Consider the following 18,360-nt stretch of genomic DNA (forward strand, 5'->3'; position numbering starts at 1 on the left):
CAAGTCGAGATTCAGTAAATCTAAACCCAATCCAAAAAATAGAACAAGTCAAATTTTAGAATCCGACCCAGCCCCATAAATTCTCTAAAATGGGTCAGGTTGCGTCGGATCACAGATCAATCTGACCCATTTGCAGCCTTAGTTAATAAAAGTTGGACATATGATTGAGTTGCAAGATCTATGCTTGAACTTAAAGGGATGTCACTTTGAACCACAGGAATGTAAGATCGCATGCTTCCGATAGAGTTGGATTTTATCAGAATTTTTGTGAGCTAGCTCAGAAGAAGGGTAGAGACAATGCATGCAATCTCAAGTGGGCACTCTGTGGCAGCCCTAATCTGCTCTGAAAAGAGTGCTCTCTCTCTCTCTCTAGCATGCCATTTTTTTACCTCAGCAGTCAATCCCTGCATTTGCAAATACCAACAATTAATGCATGGCATGTGGACCATGAGCTGCTACAGGCACAGAACCATCCGACAGAAGCCTCAAACTACCCTTGTGGATTTTCCAAGTATGGGCTCCTTCAGTCACTCTCCATCGATCTGTTCAATGTTCATGGTACTGTACTGAATAATTTCCCAACTAATCTGCGCTCTGCCCATTTAAACCATTTCCATGTACAGTGTATCGAACAAACAAACTATCCACCTTCATCAAAATGGTCGACGTCCGCACCCGAGGCCCACACGAATCCAGGTCCCCATCCCACTCTCGATACCTATATCTGATTCAATAAGTATCCTCACCAACTCAAATGCATCCGCATTTAGCACCCTTTTAACATCGCCTAACCAACAGCTAAACTCTCTTCAATACGACTCCATTCCTATCCATTTATTGACGGTCGCCTTCAAAGACTAGGAGCCTCGTCTCCTCTTCTCTGTTCTCAAGCTCCATGGCTGGCCCCTCCCTTTCGCTTCGCAGCTCTCAGCTACCATACTTGCTGCTATTGGTAATACTGGGACTGTTTAGCTTTGCAAGCTCGGACTTTGCGAGCGACCGGGCGGAGTGCGCGAACCAGCTCACAGGGCTGGCAACATGTCTCACCTACGTCGAGAACAGAGCCTCGACTCCAACACCAGACTGCTGTTCTGGCCTCAAGCAGGTCCTGGCCACGAATCGCAAATGCCTGTGCGTTCTCATCAAAGATCGCGATGAGCCCGGTCTCGGGATCAAGTTAAACGTCACAACTGCCATGGCTCTACCTTCCGTGTGTCGTGCATCTTCTAATATATCTGAATGCCCAAGTATGTGATGGTTCTTCTTCCTCTTCTTCTTCTTCTTCTCCTGCTTCTTATTTTTTGGAGTGTGGCTGTGGTGCAGAGCTTTTGAACCTGCCTCCAGGCTCAGCAGAAGCCCAGATTTTCGAGCAGTACGGAAGATCTCCTCCAGCAGCCCGATACGAAGGGTAACAGTGATTACTTTTGTTCCCAATGGTTTCTTTTGTAGAGAGAACGTTTACCGTTTAGTTGGCATAATTCAAAACTATAGCTAGCTGCCTGACTGACATCGGGCCACGGCAGGGGCATGCTTTGTTTGGGGTAAGCTGTTAGGGAACGGCTCAAGTCCTTTCTGCAGCAGCAAAAAGCTTTTTGTCGAGATAGGGTGTGATGCGTGACAAATTTTGGGATCCCAATTAGGAAAATAATCACTTTTCATGAACCCAACTAATATATGATTTTATCTGAATCATCTTTTCGATATAGAGTTTAAAGTTGATAGTATATGACATTTCAATCTAGCAAATATCTAGGAATGGCTATAGATCGGATAGACCATTATCTATACCAACCTCGTACTTGACTCAGGGTGGAGTATAGTTAAGTAGAGCGGGGTTGGATAGGTTGGATCGTATAGTTTTTTCTAATATATAAATTTATTTATTTTTTATCTCAAATTAAGAAAGAATTTGTGAACATATATATATCATAAATTCAGAACGATTTTTACCGGTACTCATACCCATCCCAAATCTATTGTGGGTCAGGTAAAACCTGTTTGTTCCATTAGATTCGGATACCAGTATGATGGAACAAATTGCCATCCTTACATATACCTATATGAAGTAGCATTCATAAATGCAGCAAACACTATATGAAAGGCACCAAATAGGCACTAATAGGTTGGTCCTATTAAACCGCACTCCATTCCGAGCTTAGGTGGTGGCAAATAACCATCATATTGCTCAAAACATTTTCTTTTCTTGTGCTAAAAGGGAGGCAAGTCACCCAGTTTATTGAATAGCAAGCAAGATAGAAAAATAAAAAGATGCCGAAGGTAGTTTAAAGCCTATAGATATAGACTGCGTAAGGTTTAATCTTACTCCCCCTCTCAATACGTTTTACAATATTCCATGGCTTGCTGAACCCTTTTAAAAGCGGTCCTGGTAGCACTAAATGACTTCCGATTAGCTCTCCATCATTTGAAAATTATCTGAACCAAGACCAGAAGACATTTCCAGAGTAATCCTATTTGTATTTGAGATTGATATCATGCTGTTCACTTGTCAAAGCCCATTGATGTGTACAAGCCTTTTGAGCCATAACCTATAGCATTCATTCAGCAATAGTTTGGACTGGACAAGACTTCATGGATCAATTCTAGAGGTAAAAAAAAAAATTCGAAATTTTATGGCTTTATATTTCTTCTCCTCCATTGTAACGAGAAATTATATATATTCTGCACCATATCCACCACACCAATCACCTCGTCTCGTTTCTGCAGGCTAATCATCGAGATGAGCACATAATAATGAATGAAGCCATAGAAATGAGCCGAGATGATTGATAAATATGGTACACGGCCATATGGTGCATGCAGTGTAGGCTATCCATTGCAACTCCATAGCTTGCTTTAATATGGACATGGCCTAGAAAACCTACTAGGCATGCCAATTAGATTCCGCCATGCCAATCAAACATGTTATTATTTTTAAATCCATGCAAAACCACCCCCTCGAGTTATATGGTTCATCATTGCATCGTTGAGCGACAATTTCCACAAATGGATAGGTTGGTCTAATTTTATAAGGTCATACAATTGGCACACCAAGCTTTGGTATATAAAGTTGGGTGCTGCTACATGGTCTCCATCGATTCATCAATGGCATACCAACCAGTTCAGTCATCATGCATTAATTACTACGTTCGTTCTTCTTTTATGACGAGCAAAAACACTTTGTTGTGGTTGTTACAGCAAACGCCGGTGCGTCGACGAGCAACGAGGCCGGGAGTGCGAGTGCACAAGGGAATTGCCATGGAGGAAAGAAATGGTTGGGAGTGGGGAAGGTTGGTGGCATGTCCTCATCTTTTCTACTTCTCGTTGCCTACCTGCTCCTGGGTGGCTAAGCTGGCCACAGAATAAAATAAAAAGAGACAGTTTAGGTTTGGTCACAAAGACGTTCTTGTCTCTCTGTACTTCCAAACCACTGAACCCAATACTTTGCCTCTCCAATCATCCATCTTGTTCCTGTTGTTGGCTATTGCCTGGAATCTCTCCTTTTCTCTCTGTACTAAATCCTTTGCTTTTGTATTTATATATATATGGCTTGCAGTGTGGTCTATTGGACAGATAAAAGTCATCTATGGGTCCTTACTAGAATGAGTTGGTGCCATTTGGTTACCTTGAGTTGGTGGCATATCTTGCAGAACTTGCCATTAGATGCCAACCGAAACAGAAGGGCTAACAAGACTACCATTAGATTTGGCATCTCAACAATCATTTTGTTGTTCATGTTTAAGAGAATGTTATATTTAAGTATAATGATATAATATGATAGATATAATTATAAAATTTATTTGTAGGTATTTTTAGTCACCATCAAAATTTTTTTAAAGCCAAAATAGTTTTCCTACATTTGTTAAAAAACACTCTTGAGAAAAAGCTCCAACAATAGATTTTTTCAACTTTCCAAAATACTTTTTCGAATTTTTACTAAACACTACTGTACTATTCAAAAGCTTTGCCAAATAGAGCCCCTACTATGCAAGGACTAGCCAGCTTGGTTAGCTACTTTATGGTTATAATTAATATTTAGAGCTTTCTAAGTAGAGTTGCTTGCCTAGGTTGAGGTAGAGTACTGTTTTTACTAATCGATCTGATAATGTTTTTTACTTTAAGATTGTTTAAATATGCTAAAAAGCATATAATGGCATATATCATCTCTCTCTCTTTCTTAAAACAAATCAGTTATATTAATTATTTAAAACTATTAGGATACTATGATATTTTGTACTAAATATTTTTTTAATAAATATTTTAAAAATCATCCAAAAATTATCACTCAAATATTTCCACAACAACATTATTTTGCTCCTTTAAATTTGCGAAAGTATTATATATCTTCGTGTGTGTTATAATGATGAACCCACCCAAAGATTCATATATATATAGTGTGCATGAAAATCTAATCAAGTATTCCTCATGGCTTAATTTTAAAACTACAATAATACCTATTTCCTAAAAAGATATATTTTACTTTTGTTGTGAAGGGGAAACTAAGTTTCCATTTCGATCTGCTTAATGCCATCAGTGGTAATTTTAGGTGGTGCTGCGAGATACTGGATGCTCAATCTGAACTAGGTTTCCTTTTTGTGGAAATTATAAAAAGTACACAGCAATGATAAGATTCTTTGAAAATTAATATAATATTTAGAAGTAAATAATTAATGGGTGCTGATACGGTGCGCTCGCGTACCGCATCAGTTGGCCCATCCGAGTGGCCACCGGCTATACACGGACACGTGTACAAATACATCCAATAAAATCTAAAAACAAAATATTGCGGAGAGTTGTGGGCAGCTTTTCTCCATGCATCTATAGAGTACCATCTGAGTGATTAGCCACTTAAGAAGCCACCCAATTCGCGACCACGTTGGCCTCTCTATAAATATGCTTAGTTAGGAAGACCTCTCCGTTTCTGTTCACGACCCCAAATGTCTCAAAGTGGGAGATGGTCCCACCCTAGTACCCTCGGACTCTTCTGGATCTATCCTATAATACCTGCCGAGTCGCCTTTGATAACGATGGAGCTAGCCTCCACAAAAAAAACTTTTCGGTGGCATTATGATCTACTGGGAAAGAATTCCGCTCAAAAAAGTGCCGTTTTCTCATAGAATTTCACACCGTTTCTTACCATTATGGATATACAAGCATTTATTCATTTCAAAAGTTTTTTTTTTGTTTCAAAATGTCCAATGCTTTTATAAAAAAAATTATAAACAAGTTTAAATAACGTGCATAGCAGACCTCACTTGATTTTTATGATGGTTATAACGGTGTCATTTGCTTCAAAAAGGTTTCTAACGGTTCAAAATAATCATTATTTTATCAGCTATTATAATGAAAAATTTCAGTTATCTTTCTATTCGCTTGGCACTAAATTAAAAAAAAATATACTTTTAGACCGTATAATCACTTTTAGAGGGAAATTCAATGCAAGAAATTTGAATTGTAAAAAATATATGATACGAAAGGTATAGCAGAAGTCATATATTTTAATGGTTATCATATTTTACCCTATTACTATATACAATAACATGAGATGCCACCAAAACCATAATAATGGCCATTACAACGATTATAACAATATTGTCTAAAACCTTGATCAATAATGTGATAATAAAGGTATTTTATTTGATGTAAATGCAAGTAGAATTTGTTTTGAAAATAGAATGGCAAATTGATCTTTTATTATCCAAATAGATGAGCAATCAAAATGCCAAATAATGCTAATATCAATTATTTGTAGGCTTTGCACAAGCATGTCTCGAGCTTGTATATTACCTATAAGTTGAGTATGAGCCTAAAAAGTTAGAACATAAACTACCTAGCATGTATGGGGAACAAGCACTCTGGTACTATCATAGAATATCGTTTTAGTATATACATAGATTTTATACGAGTATGTCCTAAGCTTGTACATTGCCAGGAAATTGTCATATGAGTCGTAGAAAAGTAGAACATATGACATAGACGATATAAATGTCACTACCGACCATAAACAACCAACCATGAATATAATCATTGAATATAATTGATAGGGGACAAAATGGATTGTCCTGCTTAGGACATGGGACTACCTCGTTCCGGCCAACCAGACATCAATGCCGACCAAGAGTCGAAGAGGCCCCCGTCGACCACAGGCAATGATGCCCCGACTCGAGCTCGGGGCACCCTACTAAGTAGACTTCAAAGTCAAGGAGGCTAGGCCGATCTCAGAACTCACCAAGCCGACCTCACCGAACATATATCGTGGCCCCCAAGCCGGCCTGACCTCAGCGCCCTGCCAAGTGGGCAAGGCCGAGTTGACCTCGATCCCTGTTAATGGCCGAGTTAACCTCGTCCGGTACGCACCGCGGTCATGCCCTGCGACAACCTCACCGCACCACGCTCGCTTGATGGCCACGCCAAGACACGTCGACAAAGGACTACGCCTTGTTGCTCCAGCCATGCATGCTGATAAAGGTCATACCCTGCGACATACGCCAGCGCCATATTGCGCGCAAGAACAGCTCAAACCATGTGCCTCAAGCAATCTGTGGCCGCGCGCCACCTGGCCAGCGTCATCTCCTCTCATGATGAGGACAGACCATATCTTCGCCACTTGGATACCTCTGCGGGGACTATAAAATAACCACATCAAGTAACGCCTAAGGACTTTTTGGCCAACATAAACTCCACGCTAACTTAAGCAACGAAGAGCCCTCACCGGTCCGGAAACACCGGTGAGGCTTTGTGCAGATACACCGGCGTACGGGAGGTGGCATCCTTTCTCCGTCTCGACCGGCAGCTCCTTCAACTCCTCCGGTGTAGTCACCCTTGGGCCAAACTGGAACTACAACAATAATCATACAAGGTAGAAAAACTTATGGCAGATATGTGTAGGCTTTATACAAGCATGTCTAAAGCTTATATATTGCCTATAAAATGTTGCATGACCCTAAAAAAACTAGAAAACAAACTACTAACCATATATTATCAGAGAGCTCCCTAGTATGATCAGGAATCTCATGGTATAAGACAAAAGAACTTATAATATGTATACATAGATTTGTACAAGCATGTCTCAAGCTCGTACTTTCCTATAAAAATTAAAGTGCGAGCATCAAACGCTAGTGCATATACTACTAACCATGTACTTTAGAAAGTATCCTAAATAAAATCATATAATATTACAAAAAAAGTAGAAACACTTGTAGTACCTATATATGGATTTTGTGAAAGAATATCTCAAGCTTGTATATTGCATGTGAATTATCATACGAACATGAAAAGCTAGTATATGTACTACTAACCATGTACAACAAGAAAGTACCTTTGTGCGAGCATGAAAATTAACTTTGTAAATTGCTTTCAATAGCAATTAATAAGAGCATGAAAGCTGGCACATACAAAACCAATTACAGTTTTAAATACCGAGTTGGATCAACTAGTAATAGACCTATTATACTAATTTCATATGATACAGGATTTGTATATCAAACACAATACTTGGATTATTGTTACTAAATTTGCTTATCATTGATATCACTAAACTACCGAACGCTTGATTCGATAATGTCATCCTTTGCCACTTGGGCAAGGAAGAAAGGGTATCAACCCCTCTTTCTTCTTCTTCTTCTTCTTTTTCTTCTTCTTTTTGCTAAGGCGAGTGGATCATACCCAACGAGTACGGATATATCTAATAAAATCAAAAATAAAATACCCCAGAGTGCCAAGGGTAGTTCCTCATCTCCAGCTCATAGGGTACTACCAGGATGATTGATTACATAATCAGCCATTCAGTTAGTAGCCCTATTAGCTTCACGAAAACATGCTTAGCCTGAAAGGCCTCTTCGTCCTCACCACTGCTCAGATATCTCGGAGCAAAGGGTGGACACAACCATTATCCCTTGGATCCCTCCGAATCCAGTTGATAACTATAGCCGAGTCCCCCTGTAGAACAATAGAATTGGCCCGTAAAACACATCGAGCGTGACGAAGGCCCTTTGAGGGCAGGAATCGAGCGAAGAGGATAAGATTTAGCACCTCTTAGTCTTAAAAAAAATCATTGATGCTATTAAATTTCATAATTTTTTTATTTAGCTATTATATCAATCTTCTACATGTATAACATAAAGCCCTAAAGTCCAGCATACAAGGCTTGCAGACTGCAAAGCTTTCTGTACTTTCTTGAGAGAAATGCATCTCAAAATTTTAAAAAAATATTTATTTTTAGGCACGTCTCTCAAATTAAAATCCTCATGTTTCTCTCATCCATTTATATTATTGTGCATTACCTGTATTCCATTTTAGTAATATCTCAAGTACTATTTAAATATAAAACATGGATAAAACATATATATGCATATGTACATCTGTATATGTTTATAAATTTACATATTTTTTTTGTATAAATAAGTATATTTTTTTATATTATATCTAAATATGTCTTCTCTCGATTCATCTAAAGAAAAAAAATCTACTCTTTGCCCATTTCGTATTTCTTTATTATTTTTTTCTTGGTACAGAGCATAGAGGACTTCGTTTCATTCGTGGAAAAAAAGGGAGGGAAGCATGGTCAACGAAAAAACAAAGAAAAAAATCTTGTTTGGTTGAAGTTTTCAAAAAAAGATATGAAAAAGTAGCATTTTCATAGAAATAATATTTCTATATTTCATGGAAAAGAAAAATCCATAAAGAATATGAGAAAGCTATTTTTTCACATATTAAAAATTGAGATTTTATTTTCAAAACTACCCTACGAGTTCTTTCCTTTATTAAGAATATAATAGATATTTTACATAATTTTTTCAGAAAAATAAATGCTCAACCAAATATAAACCATTTTATAATGTATCACTTTTCTATGGTTAACCAAAATGCCAAAACTATTTTTTTTTAGGTATCATATTTTTAGAAATCAGATTTTGTAGAAAAAATATTCTGATGAGAAAAAATTTTTCTGCGAACCAAAAAAGTTCAGAATAAAAGAAACCTTTTTGGTCACTCACAAAGTTACCCTTTCGTTTTAGAAAATAGAAGTGTTTATTTCAGAAACTTTTTTACATCTATATTCTTACAAATATAACTTATTGTATATTTACCCGTCCAAAATTATTATTTGTACATATACTTCTCATTTTGTTTTTACATGGACCCCCTCCTGTTACATTTTTATTTGACAGTGTTAAAAGAAACTGTTTTAAATATAAAATAAATTTATTATCTTTTTACATTAATAATTTTAAAATATTTATATAAAAATATAGCTCTTTTCAGTATAATTTGAATATAAAATTTTCAGAGGTATTAAGTAAAAGAATCATAGTGTCAAATGATACCCTGCTTATTCGTTAACGTCTTCAACCAAAAATCTAACAAAAAAAGTATCTATGCAAAAAATATGATGATTTCAGGGCTTTATATTTGTAAAGGTCACCGATATATGCAAAAAAAAAAAAAAACCTTCATTTAATTATTAAAATTTGAAAAGGTTAACCATTTAAGGATTATCCATATCGTTGCCCACAATTAACTTCCTTTCAATCTTATCATATCTTTCCGTTACATCGGATCATCCGAGTCCCCGTTTCCCATGTCGTTTCACCATCGGCAGCCGGTTCCGCCTGACTCGGCTTTGCCAAGAAAACGAAAAAAAAAAAATTAATAAAAAGTTCCCCGTTCCGAATTGGATTCTATTCTCCGTTTTCTTAGAAAAAAGAGGGTGATAATATACTGATAGACAGGGAGCCTGAGGGAGGTGACGACACCGTCTCATCTGGCACGCAGCCTTCGCGTAGGCGGGCGAACGCCACCGAGATCCGATCGTCGGCGATCCCATCACCGCCTCCCCTTCTTTTCTCTCGGCTATGCCCCCGCCCCCGGATCGATTCCCTCTCACCGGAGCTACGCGTAGCTGAGGGATCGATCCCATCGCCCTCACTTCTCTTCTCCTCTTATCTTCGAGATCCAATCCAGGAGGCGGAGATCGGAGAGCAAGAAATCTCCTCGGGTTTCTTGATTAGGTTGTGCTGGTTGTTTTGGATCGAGAGTTGGATGGCTTCGGCGAAGTCTTCGCGATCTAGGGCGTCGGGGCCCTTGGGGCTGGTCACCACCACGGGGCTCTACCAGACGGCAAATGGGGCGGCCGCCCAGGAGAGCGGGGTGCAGCTCGTGGATAAGTTGAAGATCTTCAAGACCAATAATTTCGATCCGGATGCGTACGTGCAGTCTAAATGCCAGACTATGAACGAGAAGGTCCTTGCTTTTTTCTGTTATTGTTTGCTTTTATGGGTTTCTGGATTGAATTTGGGTCAAAGATGTGATTTTTTTCGGTTTTTCCAGCTCCAAAAATTTGGTTTTGATTGCGAAAATTGCTTTTTTAATGGGATGGCAGTGTGAAGCTCAATGATGAATTATTTGTGTGGGAATAATTTCTTTTGCCACCTTTCTACGATTTATATATTTCTATGTTAATAGAACTATTGATCCATCGATGAACTTTCTCTGGTGAAAGAAACAAAGTTCTTCTTCTTCTTTCTTTTTAATAAAGGAGATGGCTTGGAGTGGTCTGGCAGGAACTATTGGATTAACTTGTAGGGACAGTGAGGGGGAGAGGGTGGTGCTGAATGTATGTTCGATGATCTTAAAGCTGAACTTTCACCCATAATGAACAAAGAAATAACAGCAAGTGATTAGAATTATTAACCTCAAGGGGTCAAAGATGAGACCATGCTTGCTATGATAAGTAGTCCGAGGAAAAGTTGACCAAATGTCTTACAAACCAAGTCAGAAGTCTAGAGTAGTGATCCTTATCACAATGATCATGTGATGCGCAGGCAGAATGGTCACTAAAAGATGCTAAAACATTGGGATATTTTTGGACATGCCCATTTTTGTTGCTTTTCTGATGGCATTTGCTTAGCAAGACACCTTTGGAACACGTCCCTACAAGCAACTTGATAAGATTTCTTTTGTTCTTTCTCTTAAAAGAAGATTGTCTAGCTCAGATGTCTAAAATCTTTAGTCCAGTAAAATTATCTTGCAGTTAAATAAGTTTAAAAACCATATATACTTCAGGAAGAGAAATGATGTCATCACTCGTAAACCATATTGTCTCTTCCCACTGAGAGCAATTAATCATACCATGGATATGAAAAAAAAAGGAGTATTTATTGCATATTGCATTTTGCATTTCTGATGAATCTTTTGATCCTTCAATATTATAGGTCGTGTATTGTAGTACCATGAATACTTAATTTGCACAGCCAAATAGGGCCACACAACTACCTCTATTTAAGGCATGGTCATGTTTTATCGTTACTTGTATTGCATATATTGTCTAACATGTCAAAATTCTTGCCTTTGTATATTAAAACACGCATGCATAAATACATATTATCTATATATGTTTGTGTCTATGTGTGTATATGTACATGTTCTGCTTTTCCTGAATGGTGGTGTTTATACATATGAAATGCTGTTAGTTCTTTATCACAAAAGACTTTGTGCCTGATAAGCTCTGTATAGTTTGTTTCAGCTAAACTTTTGTTTCCATTCAAGTATATGCTTTAGCATTTATGTTAGAATATTTATGGGTATGATATGTAGTTGATACTTGTTTTCATATGAACTGCTAGAGCTGTAAACAACCTTACGTTTTCATTCATTACATACAGGAAATAAGGCACCTGTGCTCTTATCTGCAAGATTTAAAGAAGGCTTCTGCAGAAGAAATGCGTAGAAGTGTTTATGCTAACTATGCAGCATTTATTAGGTATGTAAACATGTTGTTTAGCCTCGAAAACATTTTGATATTGGAAAGTATTTATTTGAGCATCTCTTATGTTATGCATAGAATTTTTTCTTTGAGATTATCTTTACCATTCCATCCTTGCTAAAAATTTAAATTAGAAGCTTCTTACTCCTTTAACCAGATGGCTAAATTATTAACACTATCATAGCAAAATGTCTGACTGTGTTTTCTGGATGTTAAAATGGTACTTGGTCATCATCATCTTATTGTTGGCATACAACTTGTTGCCTATTTATGTTATTTCAAAAGGTTAGGGTGATAAAGCAAAGGAATAATAGGGCAGGTGTTGATGAGCACTCATGAAACACAAAATGACGGTGAAATATATCAAAATCCTACATGAATGAAACAGTAATAGATAAAAGGGCATAGCAATGGTAAACTCTGAGAGTTTTTATGCTGTATGCCACATCAAAATTTCAGGCAGAGTGAGGTTCGAGGTGGGATGGGTTTATGGAGAAGCCAAATCTAGTAGCACTACATGATCATTGACACTCAATTCTAAGTAGTTTTTTGAGAAGATCATGGTGAATTTTCTAAAGAGACATGCAATTTTATCTATCGTTACAACCTTTCTTTATGCCAAGGATCGAAGTGCCCATCCACACCATAATTTATCTACTATACACCATGTCAAGGTTTTTTTTGGCATCACTATATTGCAAGTGCCAGCTCAACTACTTAAATTGTTATAGAAAGTGTTTTATTTTAATTATTGTCATTTGAAAAAAAACATGAGATGCCTTATATAAGCATATTTCATTTCATTCCTTCTAACAGTGTAACTTATCTGCTAGGTTTCTCCTCCTGCCAATCAGTCTTGTAGGTATTGCAGCAAATCCCTTCTCTAGACGAAATACCTTTAGGAATTCAACACAATTCGGAGGATTAGAATTAGGTTACAGGCCAAATATTGAAGCTCTCAAAACATGTAGGATCTATTTTGGTCAATAAATCCAACCTCATATAGATGGGACATGGCTTCCTCTTTAAGGTTAAAGTTCAAGTTTCATTTTTCAGGTTATTTTCTGAATCATGTCATGAGTATAATTCCTTTGGCTGGTTATTGCAATTTTTATCTCTTAACATTTAACTTTGCTTTTTTACAGAACATCCAAGGAAATATCAGATCTAGAAGGCGAGCTTTTGTCCATCAGAAATCTGCTATCTACTCAGGCAGCTTTAATTCATGGTTTAGCTGAAGGTGTTCACATTGATTCCTTGTCTTGCTGGCTCTGAAGGTTCTGCAGAGCATGATGTATCAAATATTGAAGACCGAGAGGCTACAGATATAGAGAAATGGTCGGCAGAGTTTCCTGATATGCTTGATGTTTTGCTAGCTGAGAGGAGAGTGGATGAAGCTTTGGATGCCCTGGATGAAGCAGAACGTATAGCTGCAGAGCAAAACAAAACCAAACTCTAACTGCTGTTCAACTCTTGTCACTGCGGACTGCTATTCAAGATCATTGCCAAAAATTAGCTGATCAGCTTGCTGAAGCCGCCTGCCAATCATCTACTCGTGGTGTCGAACTTCGTGCAGCTGCTTCGGCTCTCAAAAGGCTTGGTGATGGTCCCCGTGCTCATAGTTTGCTGCTTAATGCTCATAATCAACGGCTTCAATATAACTTGCAAACTATTCATCCAACTAGCAGTTCATATGGAGGAGCATATACTGCTGCTCTATCGCAGCAAGTTTTTTTCTGCCATTGCTCAAGCTGTGAGTGACTCTTTAGAGGTCTTTGGTGATGAGCCAGCATATGCATCTGAACTGGTAAGATGGTCTACAAAGCAAGCAGAGGCTTTTGCACATCTTGTTAAAAGACATGCATTGGCCTCATCTGCAGCTGCTGGAGGCTTAAGAGCTGCTGCAGAATGTGTTCAGATAGCTATTGGTCATTGTTCCTTGTTGGAGGCCCGTGGGCTATCACTTTCTTCTGTTCTTCTAAAGCTTTTCAGGCCCAGTGTTGAGCAAGCACTAGATGCTAATTTAAAGCGAATTGAAGAAAGTACTGCTGCGTTAGCAGCTGCCGATGATTGGGGTACTTATGTATCCACCAGCTAGTACACGTACATCTGGTAGAACCTCTGCTACAACTATGGGCATCCAGCCTAAACTCTCGAGCAGTGCACATCGTTTCAATTCAATGGTTCAGGTGACTAAAATATTTCTGTTTTTGGATACAAACACCCATATGTGCTTTTATTTCGCATTTTTTTTAAATTTTTTCTAGAAATATGCATTTGCACTATGATATGTGGATGCATCAGATTTTTTTTTCCATGTCTAGTTTATTGAAATATTGTCTTCCCGAGCAGCTAAGCATTCAGGTCATGGTAAAAATATTCCTGGACAAAAACACTCTTATTCTAATATTTTTGAATCTATAGTTTAACTAATGAAAGCTTGCTTTTGTGGACAAATTACCTGTTAAATATTCTTCAATTACACAGATTTGGTCTCATGGTAAATATACGATAATCAACTGCTAATACTTAATTTTTTTGCAATTTTAAGTTATTGTTCATATTTACAGCTTAATTAATTATGGTCTTTTCAGTCAGTACCCTGTTTATTGCTGATTTTTGATATAAAGGAAAGCTAGTTAAAGAAATTTTTGTGGGGCTATAGTGCTTGTATTCTCTTCTTGCTTTTTATTCTTTTTCCTCTTGTTCTGTTGATGAGAAATAGTGTATATTTGTATTTTCTCATGTATTGAAGCATTGTAGTTCAGGTTTGTTGTATCGGTCAGTACAGGCGCATACCATATCGTACTAGTATACGGTATGGGGGGCGTATCGACACTTGGTATGCCAAACCGGCCTCCGTATCGAGCGTACTGATACTATAATAGAATGGTATTGGTGCGAGGTCCAGTATCGAGACAGCGAACCTTGATTGTAATACTCATCTTTTTCATATATGGCATAAATCAGGAGGATTATCTCCATGTCAAGCCTATATTTTGTGTAGGGTTGGAAGTGGGCCCTGGCCGGGCTATGCCCCTACCCGAACCTGGCTCGAATATTTTTTTCCGGCTTCAGGCCGGGCTTTAGGCCTGAAAATTTTTGGATACTTCAGACCTGAGCCTAATTGGGACAATCCGAATTACTCATTTGGGCTAAAAATAGGTCCGACTAAATCCGATTGAAGTTTAATATTTCATAATATTGCTTCACAAGAAAATGAGCTTGTTAAAAATTAGGCTCTCTCCTGTAATACAAGTAAATCATATATGATATACTATTCTTAGCTAAACCCATTTTAATTTGTCCTTTACTTCCTCATTATTCTCTCTAAATAACAACATATAAAATCAAATTGATTCAGGCCTAAATTCAGGCTTTGTTTTGGGCCTTGATCGGGCTCAGGCTCAGGCTCGGGCAGAGCTAGTGACATACCCGAGCCTGACCCAAGAAACGAATGGGCTCTATATTTAAGCCCAAACTTGGTTTGAACTTTTTCGGGCCTAGCGCGAAGCCCGACCCGAAGTCGGCCTGATGGGGTTTCGGGCCGGCCCAAGCCCATTTCTAGCCCTAATTTTGTGTTGTATTTACAATTTGTACTTTACTGCAATCCTGATAAAGTGGTGGTGATACTGTTGCTGTGAAACCTAGGGTGCCATATCTGAAGCTACATTGGACTAATATGAAATTGTATCAGCTGATGTACTTCAGCATCTAGCAATAGTTTATTCAATTTGATGCTATGTATATCACTATGTTTGGACTAACCTAACTGACCTCTCTTTATGTCTGGTTGTTCTGAGATAACCTTGTGTCCTCCAGATAAAACTCCAAACACTTTTACCACCAAACATGGCTTTATTTCTCTGAAATTGAAGCTGAAGAAACATTGAATTAAGGATCAAACAACAAATAGAAAGGACAGGGTGAGGTTCTTCCTTTTTAGCACTCAAGAAATGTTTAATCAAATGGTTTTTCATGCTTTATGTCACTTGAAATTGCTAATCATAGATCAAGTGATTTTTCAGTAAATTCATATGTGGACCAATCTTTTCTTTTTAATGATATGATAGTAAATATTACCCAATTTATAATAATAAATACTACACCATTACCCTTTTTTTTCTTCATTGAAAAATATGACGATTCATAGATGTTATGTCTCATGACAAATCTTTATAGGAACCCATGGTGGAACTATGCCTTTGTCTTTATTTGTCCAGAGTGTTGTTAGAAAAGTTTAAGTTCCACTTGCAGAGAATTGTGGAGGTGTGACACATCTCCGTAACCATTTCTACAGATGCTGGGCATTAGATGGTGTGTTGTTTTTCCTCTTGAGAATGTGTCTTTGGGATTTGGGTGGTGGGGGATGGTGGTAGGGCTTTGGGAGAATGTATTTCCAACCGTCTGTGGCAGATAACTTTATTCTATTCAGTGTATGAGTGCAAAGCTTGTTTTGTGCTGAACTTACAGCTGACTAGGTTCCTTTAAATACTTTGGTGAGCATGACATCAGTGGCAAATGGTGTTATAGAAAAGTGGGGAGAGGGAGGAGAGTATAGACTTTCGTGTGGAGAGGCGTGTCTTTTAGAGTGCGTAAAGTCTCTTATGGATGTGACAAGAGGGGTCAGATACTTTGTGATCATGGTATGCTGTACTGGCCCGAACCAGGCAGTATAAGCATACCGTACCATACCGGTTCAGTACAGTACCTGATACAAGTGGTGTTCCGACACTCGGTATGCCAAAAATTTTGTACTATACCTTACTGATACTGTGCTAGTGTGGCACCGGTATGAGGTCCGGTATTGAGACGGTGAACATTGTTTGTGATTGACAATTATTTTGGGACTACCATCTTTAGGTCAACTTGGAGTTGTTTACTTCTGTATATCTTTTGAAACTTTGAGATCCTAACATGATTACTGAAGCATGCTATTGTGAAATATCAGATTGATGCAAGGATTCTTGCAAGAAGATTGGTTTTTAAACCATGGGGCTAGTGAGGAATTGAATTTATGCCAGACCCTTACAAGTGGCATTGAGGTTCAACAAGGACACATACAAGCATCAATTTTGCAAATTCCAGTAGATGCTCATTTATACTGATTACTTGGCCATTGTTGATATCAGCAAGTTTATGTATTTTGCTAATTGTGGTCAAGTATTTGTAGGGTTGAAAGTGGAGCGAATACGAATTAGGTATCGGTATATCCATATCCATATTTGTTTTGTTTGATGAATATAGATACGAAGATGGATATTAGTTGCGTGCAAAAATTTATATCCATATTTGTTCTAAACGGACATGGGTGCAAATCGGATAATAAAATATGGATATAAATACAAATATAAGTCAGATAATAAAACTTTATGACCACGAAGATATTACTAAGTAGAAGGGAGATCAAGTTAATAGCATGTTAGTGTGGTCATTTATTTTCTTTGAAAGTTTATGAATACTATATAAAATTAAATAGGTTTACAAATAGAATCAGATATTCGGATATGGATCGGATAGTTGTCTATCCATATCCATATCTATTTTTTTTTGACAGATATGGATACGGATATTAGTCGGATATTTAAATTTTTATCTATATCTGGACATACTCAAATCCGAGAACGGATCTGGATGGATATTATCCATTCACTTTCACCCTTCAACCGTTTCAGGAATAAGAAAAATGCAAAAAATATATTAATGGAATAGAGAATGATAACATAAATAATATCCGTTCAGAAGAAGAACAGGTTAAACAGTTGGTACAGGTTGTTTTTTTGTCGAATATGCTGTATCTTATTGATGTTGGATGTTACCTAATTATGACTACACCTTTAGCATTATTTTCCAATTTACTAATATTTCTTATGTATATATTGTATCTTAAAGTTTATAGTATTCAGGAATTTTAAATGCATTTGTTTATAATGCCTGAAAAACTAACAAGATTGTTTTGTATCAATTTGTAATTTTGTATGCTTAGTTTATGTTTGAGCATCTATATGCTATTGTAGTTTGTATTTTTTCATGAACAAATGCACTATTGCTTATAATGATTAAGCATGATTATTTAATGCTAATCCGTATGTCAAATTATTTTAACTGCAGATGTTAAAATGATGACAGATACATATTTGATGATTTACGGTGCTAATTTGCATGGCACATGTCAATATATATGTAAAAAAGAAGTTATGAATTTCCTAGGTAAAAGTTAAAATATAGTGTTTTGTGCATGCTATATGCATGCCCTTGGACGTGACTGGATATCAGAGTGTGCCCTTCCTGCCAAAGTATTTGTACAGTTAGGTTTGGCTTGTGTACTGTAATGGCATGAGAACAACTTACGATACCTTAAGTCCTTGATATGCATACAAATACATTATGATGCTTTAGTTTTTCTTCTTTAGCACTTTATAGTCTTCTTAGACACATAATTCATATATATTCTGAAGGGAAGGAGGCTAGTAATGCTTGGACAGTTGGACGCAAAGTAGTTACTAACCAAGTGTCATTTTGTGTTTTAAGCATCATTTTTACAGAGGAAATTTCTTAAATATCACAATTTTACCTTTGCATGCATTAAGACCTTATAA

General features: G+C 37.4%; 1 protein-coding gene and 1 pseudogene across 2 annotated transcripts; both read left to right on the forward strand.

Annotated features, from left to right (window-relative positions):
• The first annotated feature begins 776 nt into the window (after positions 1-776).
• LOC120109206 (non-specific lipid transfer protein GPI-anchored 13-like) lies at positions 777-3,576 on the forward strand. Of its 2 annotated transcripts, none has more exons than XM_039122951.1 (3): positions 777-1,247; positions 1,324-1,408; positions 3,196-3,576. In XM_039122951.1, the coding sequence occupies exons 1-3, from the start codon at positions 896-898 to the stop codon at positions 3,572-3,574; spliced, it is 816 nt and encodes a 271-aa protein (XP_038978879.1). In that variant the 5' UTR covers positions 777-895; the 3' UTR covers positions 3,575-3,576. The 2 variants fall into 2 exon arrangements, with proteins under 2 accessions (XP_038978879.1, XP_038978880.1); XM_039122952.1 differs by having other exon boundaries at positions 778-1,247; positions 1,324-1,393; positions 3,191-3,347.
• Positions 3,577-9,701: 6,125 nt separating this feature from the next.
• On the forward strand, positions 9,702-14,048 carry LOC120109205 (annotated as a pseudogene).
• The last annotated feature ends 4,312 nt before the right edge of the window (positions 14,049-18,360 follow it).

The sequence above is a fragment of the Phoenix dactylifera genome, unplaced genomic scaffold (assembly GCF_009389715.1).
Source record: "Phoenix dactylifera cultivar Barhee BC4 unplaced genomic scaffold, palm_55x_up_171113_PBpolish2nd_filt_p 001905F, whole genome shotgun sequence".
NCBI classification, from domain to species: Eukaryota; Viridiplantae; Streptophyta; class Magnoliopsida; order Arecales; family Arecaceae; genus Phoenix; species Phoenix dactylifera.

Bases quoted from the DNA above. Each gene is read 5' to 3' on its own strand.
- LOC120109206 (XM_039122951.1), top strand. From the start codon at position 896: ATGGCTGGCCCCTCCCTTTCGCTTCGCAGCTCTCAGCTACCATACTTG. The intron at 1,248-1,323 runs GTATGTGATGGT...GCTGTGGTGCAG, and splicing joins TAATATATCTGAATGCCCAA to AGCTTTTGAACCTGCCTCCA. The intron at 1,409-3,195 runs GTAACAGTGATT...TGGTTGTTACAG, and splicing joins CCAGCAGCCCGATACGAAGG to CAAACGCCGGTGCGTCGACG.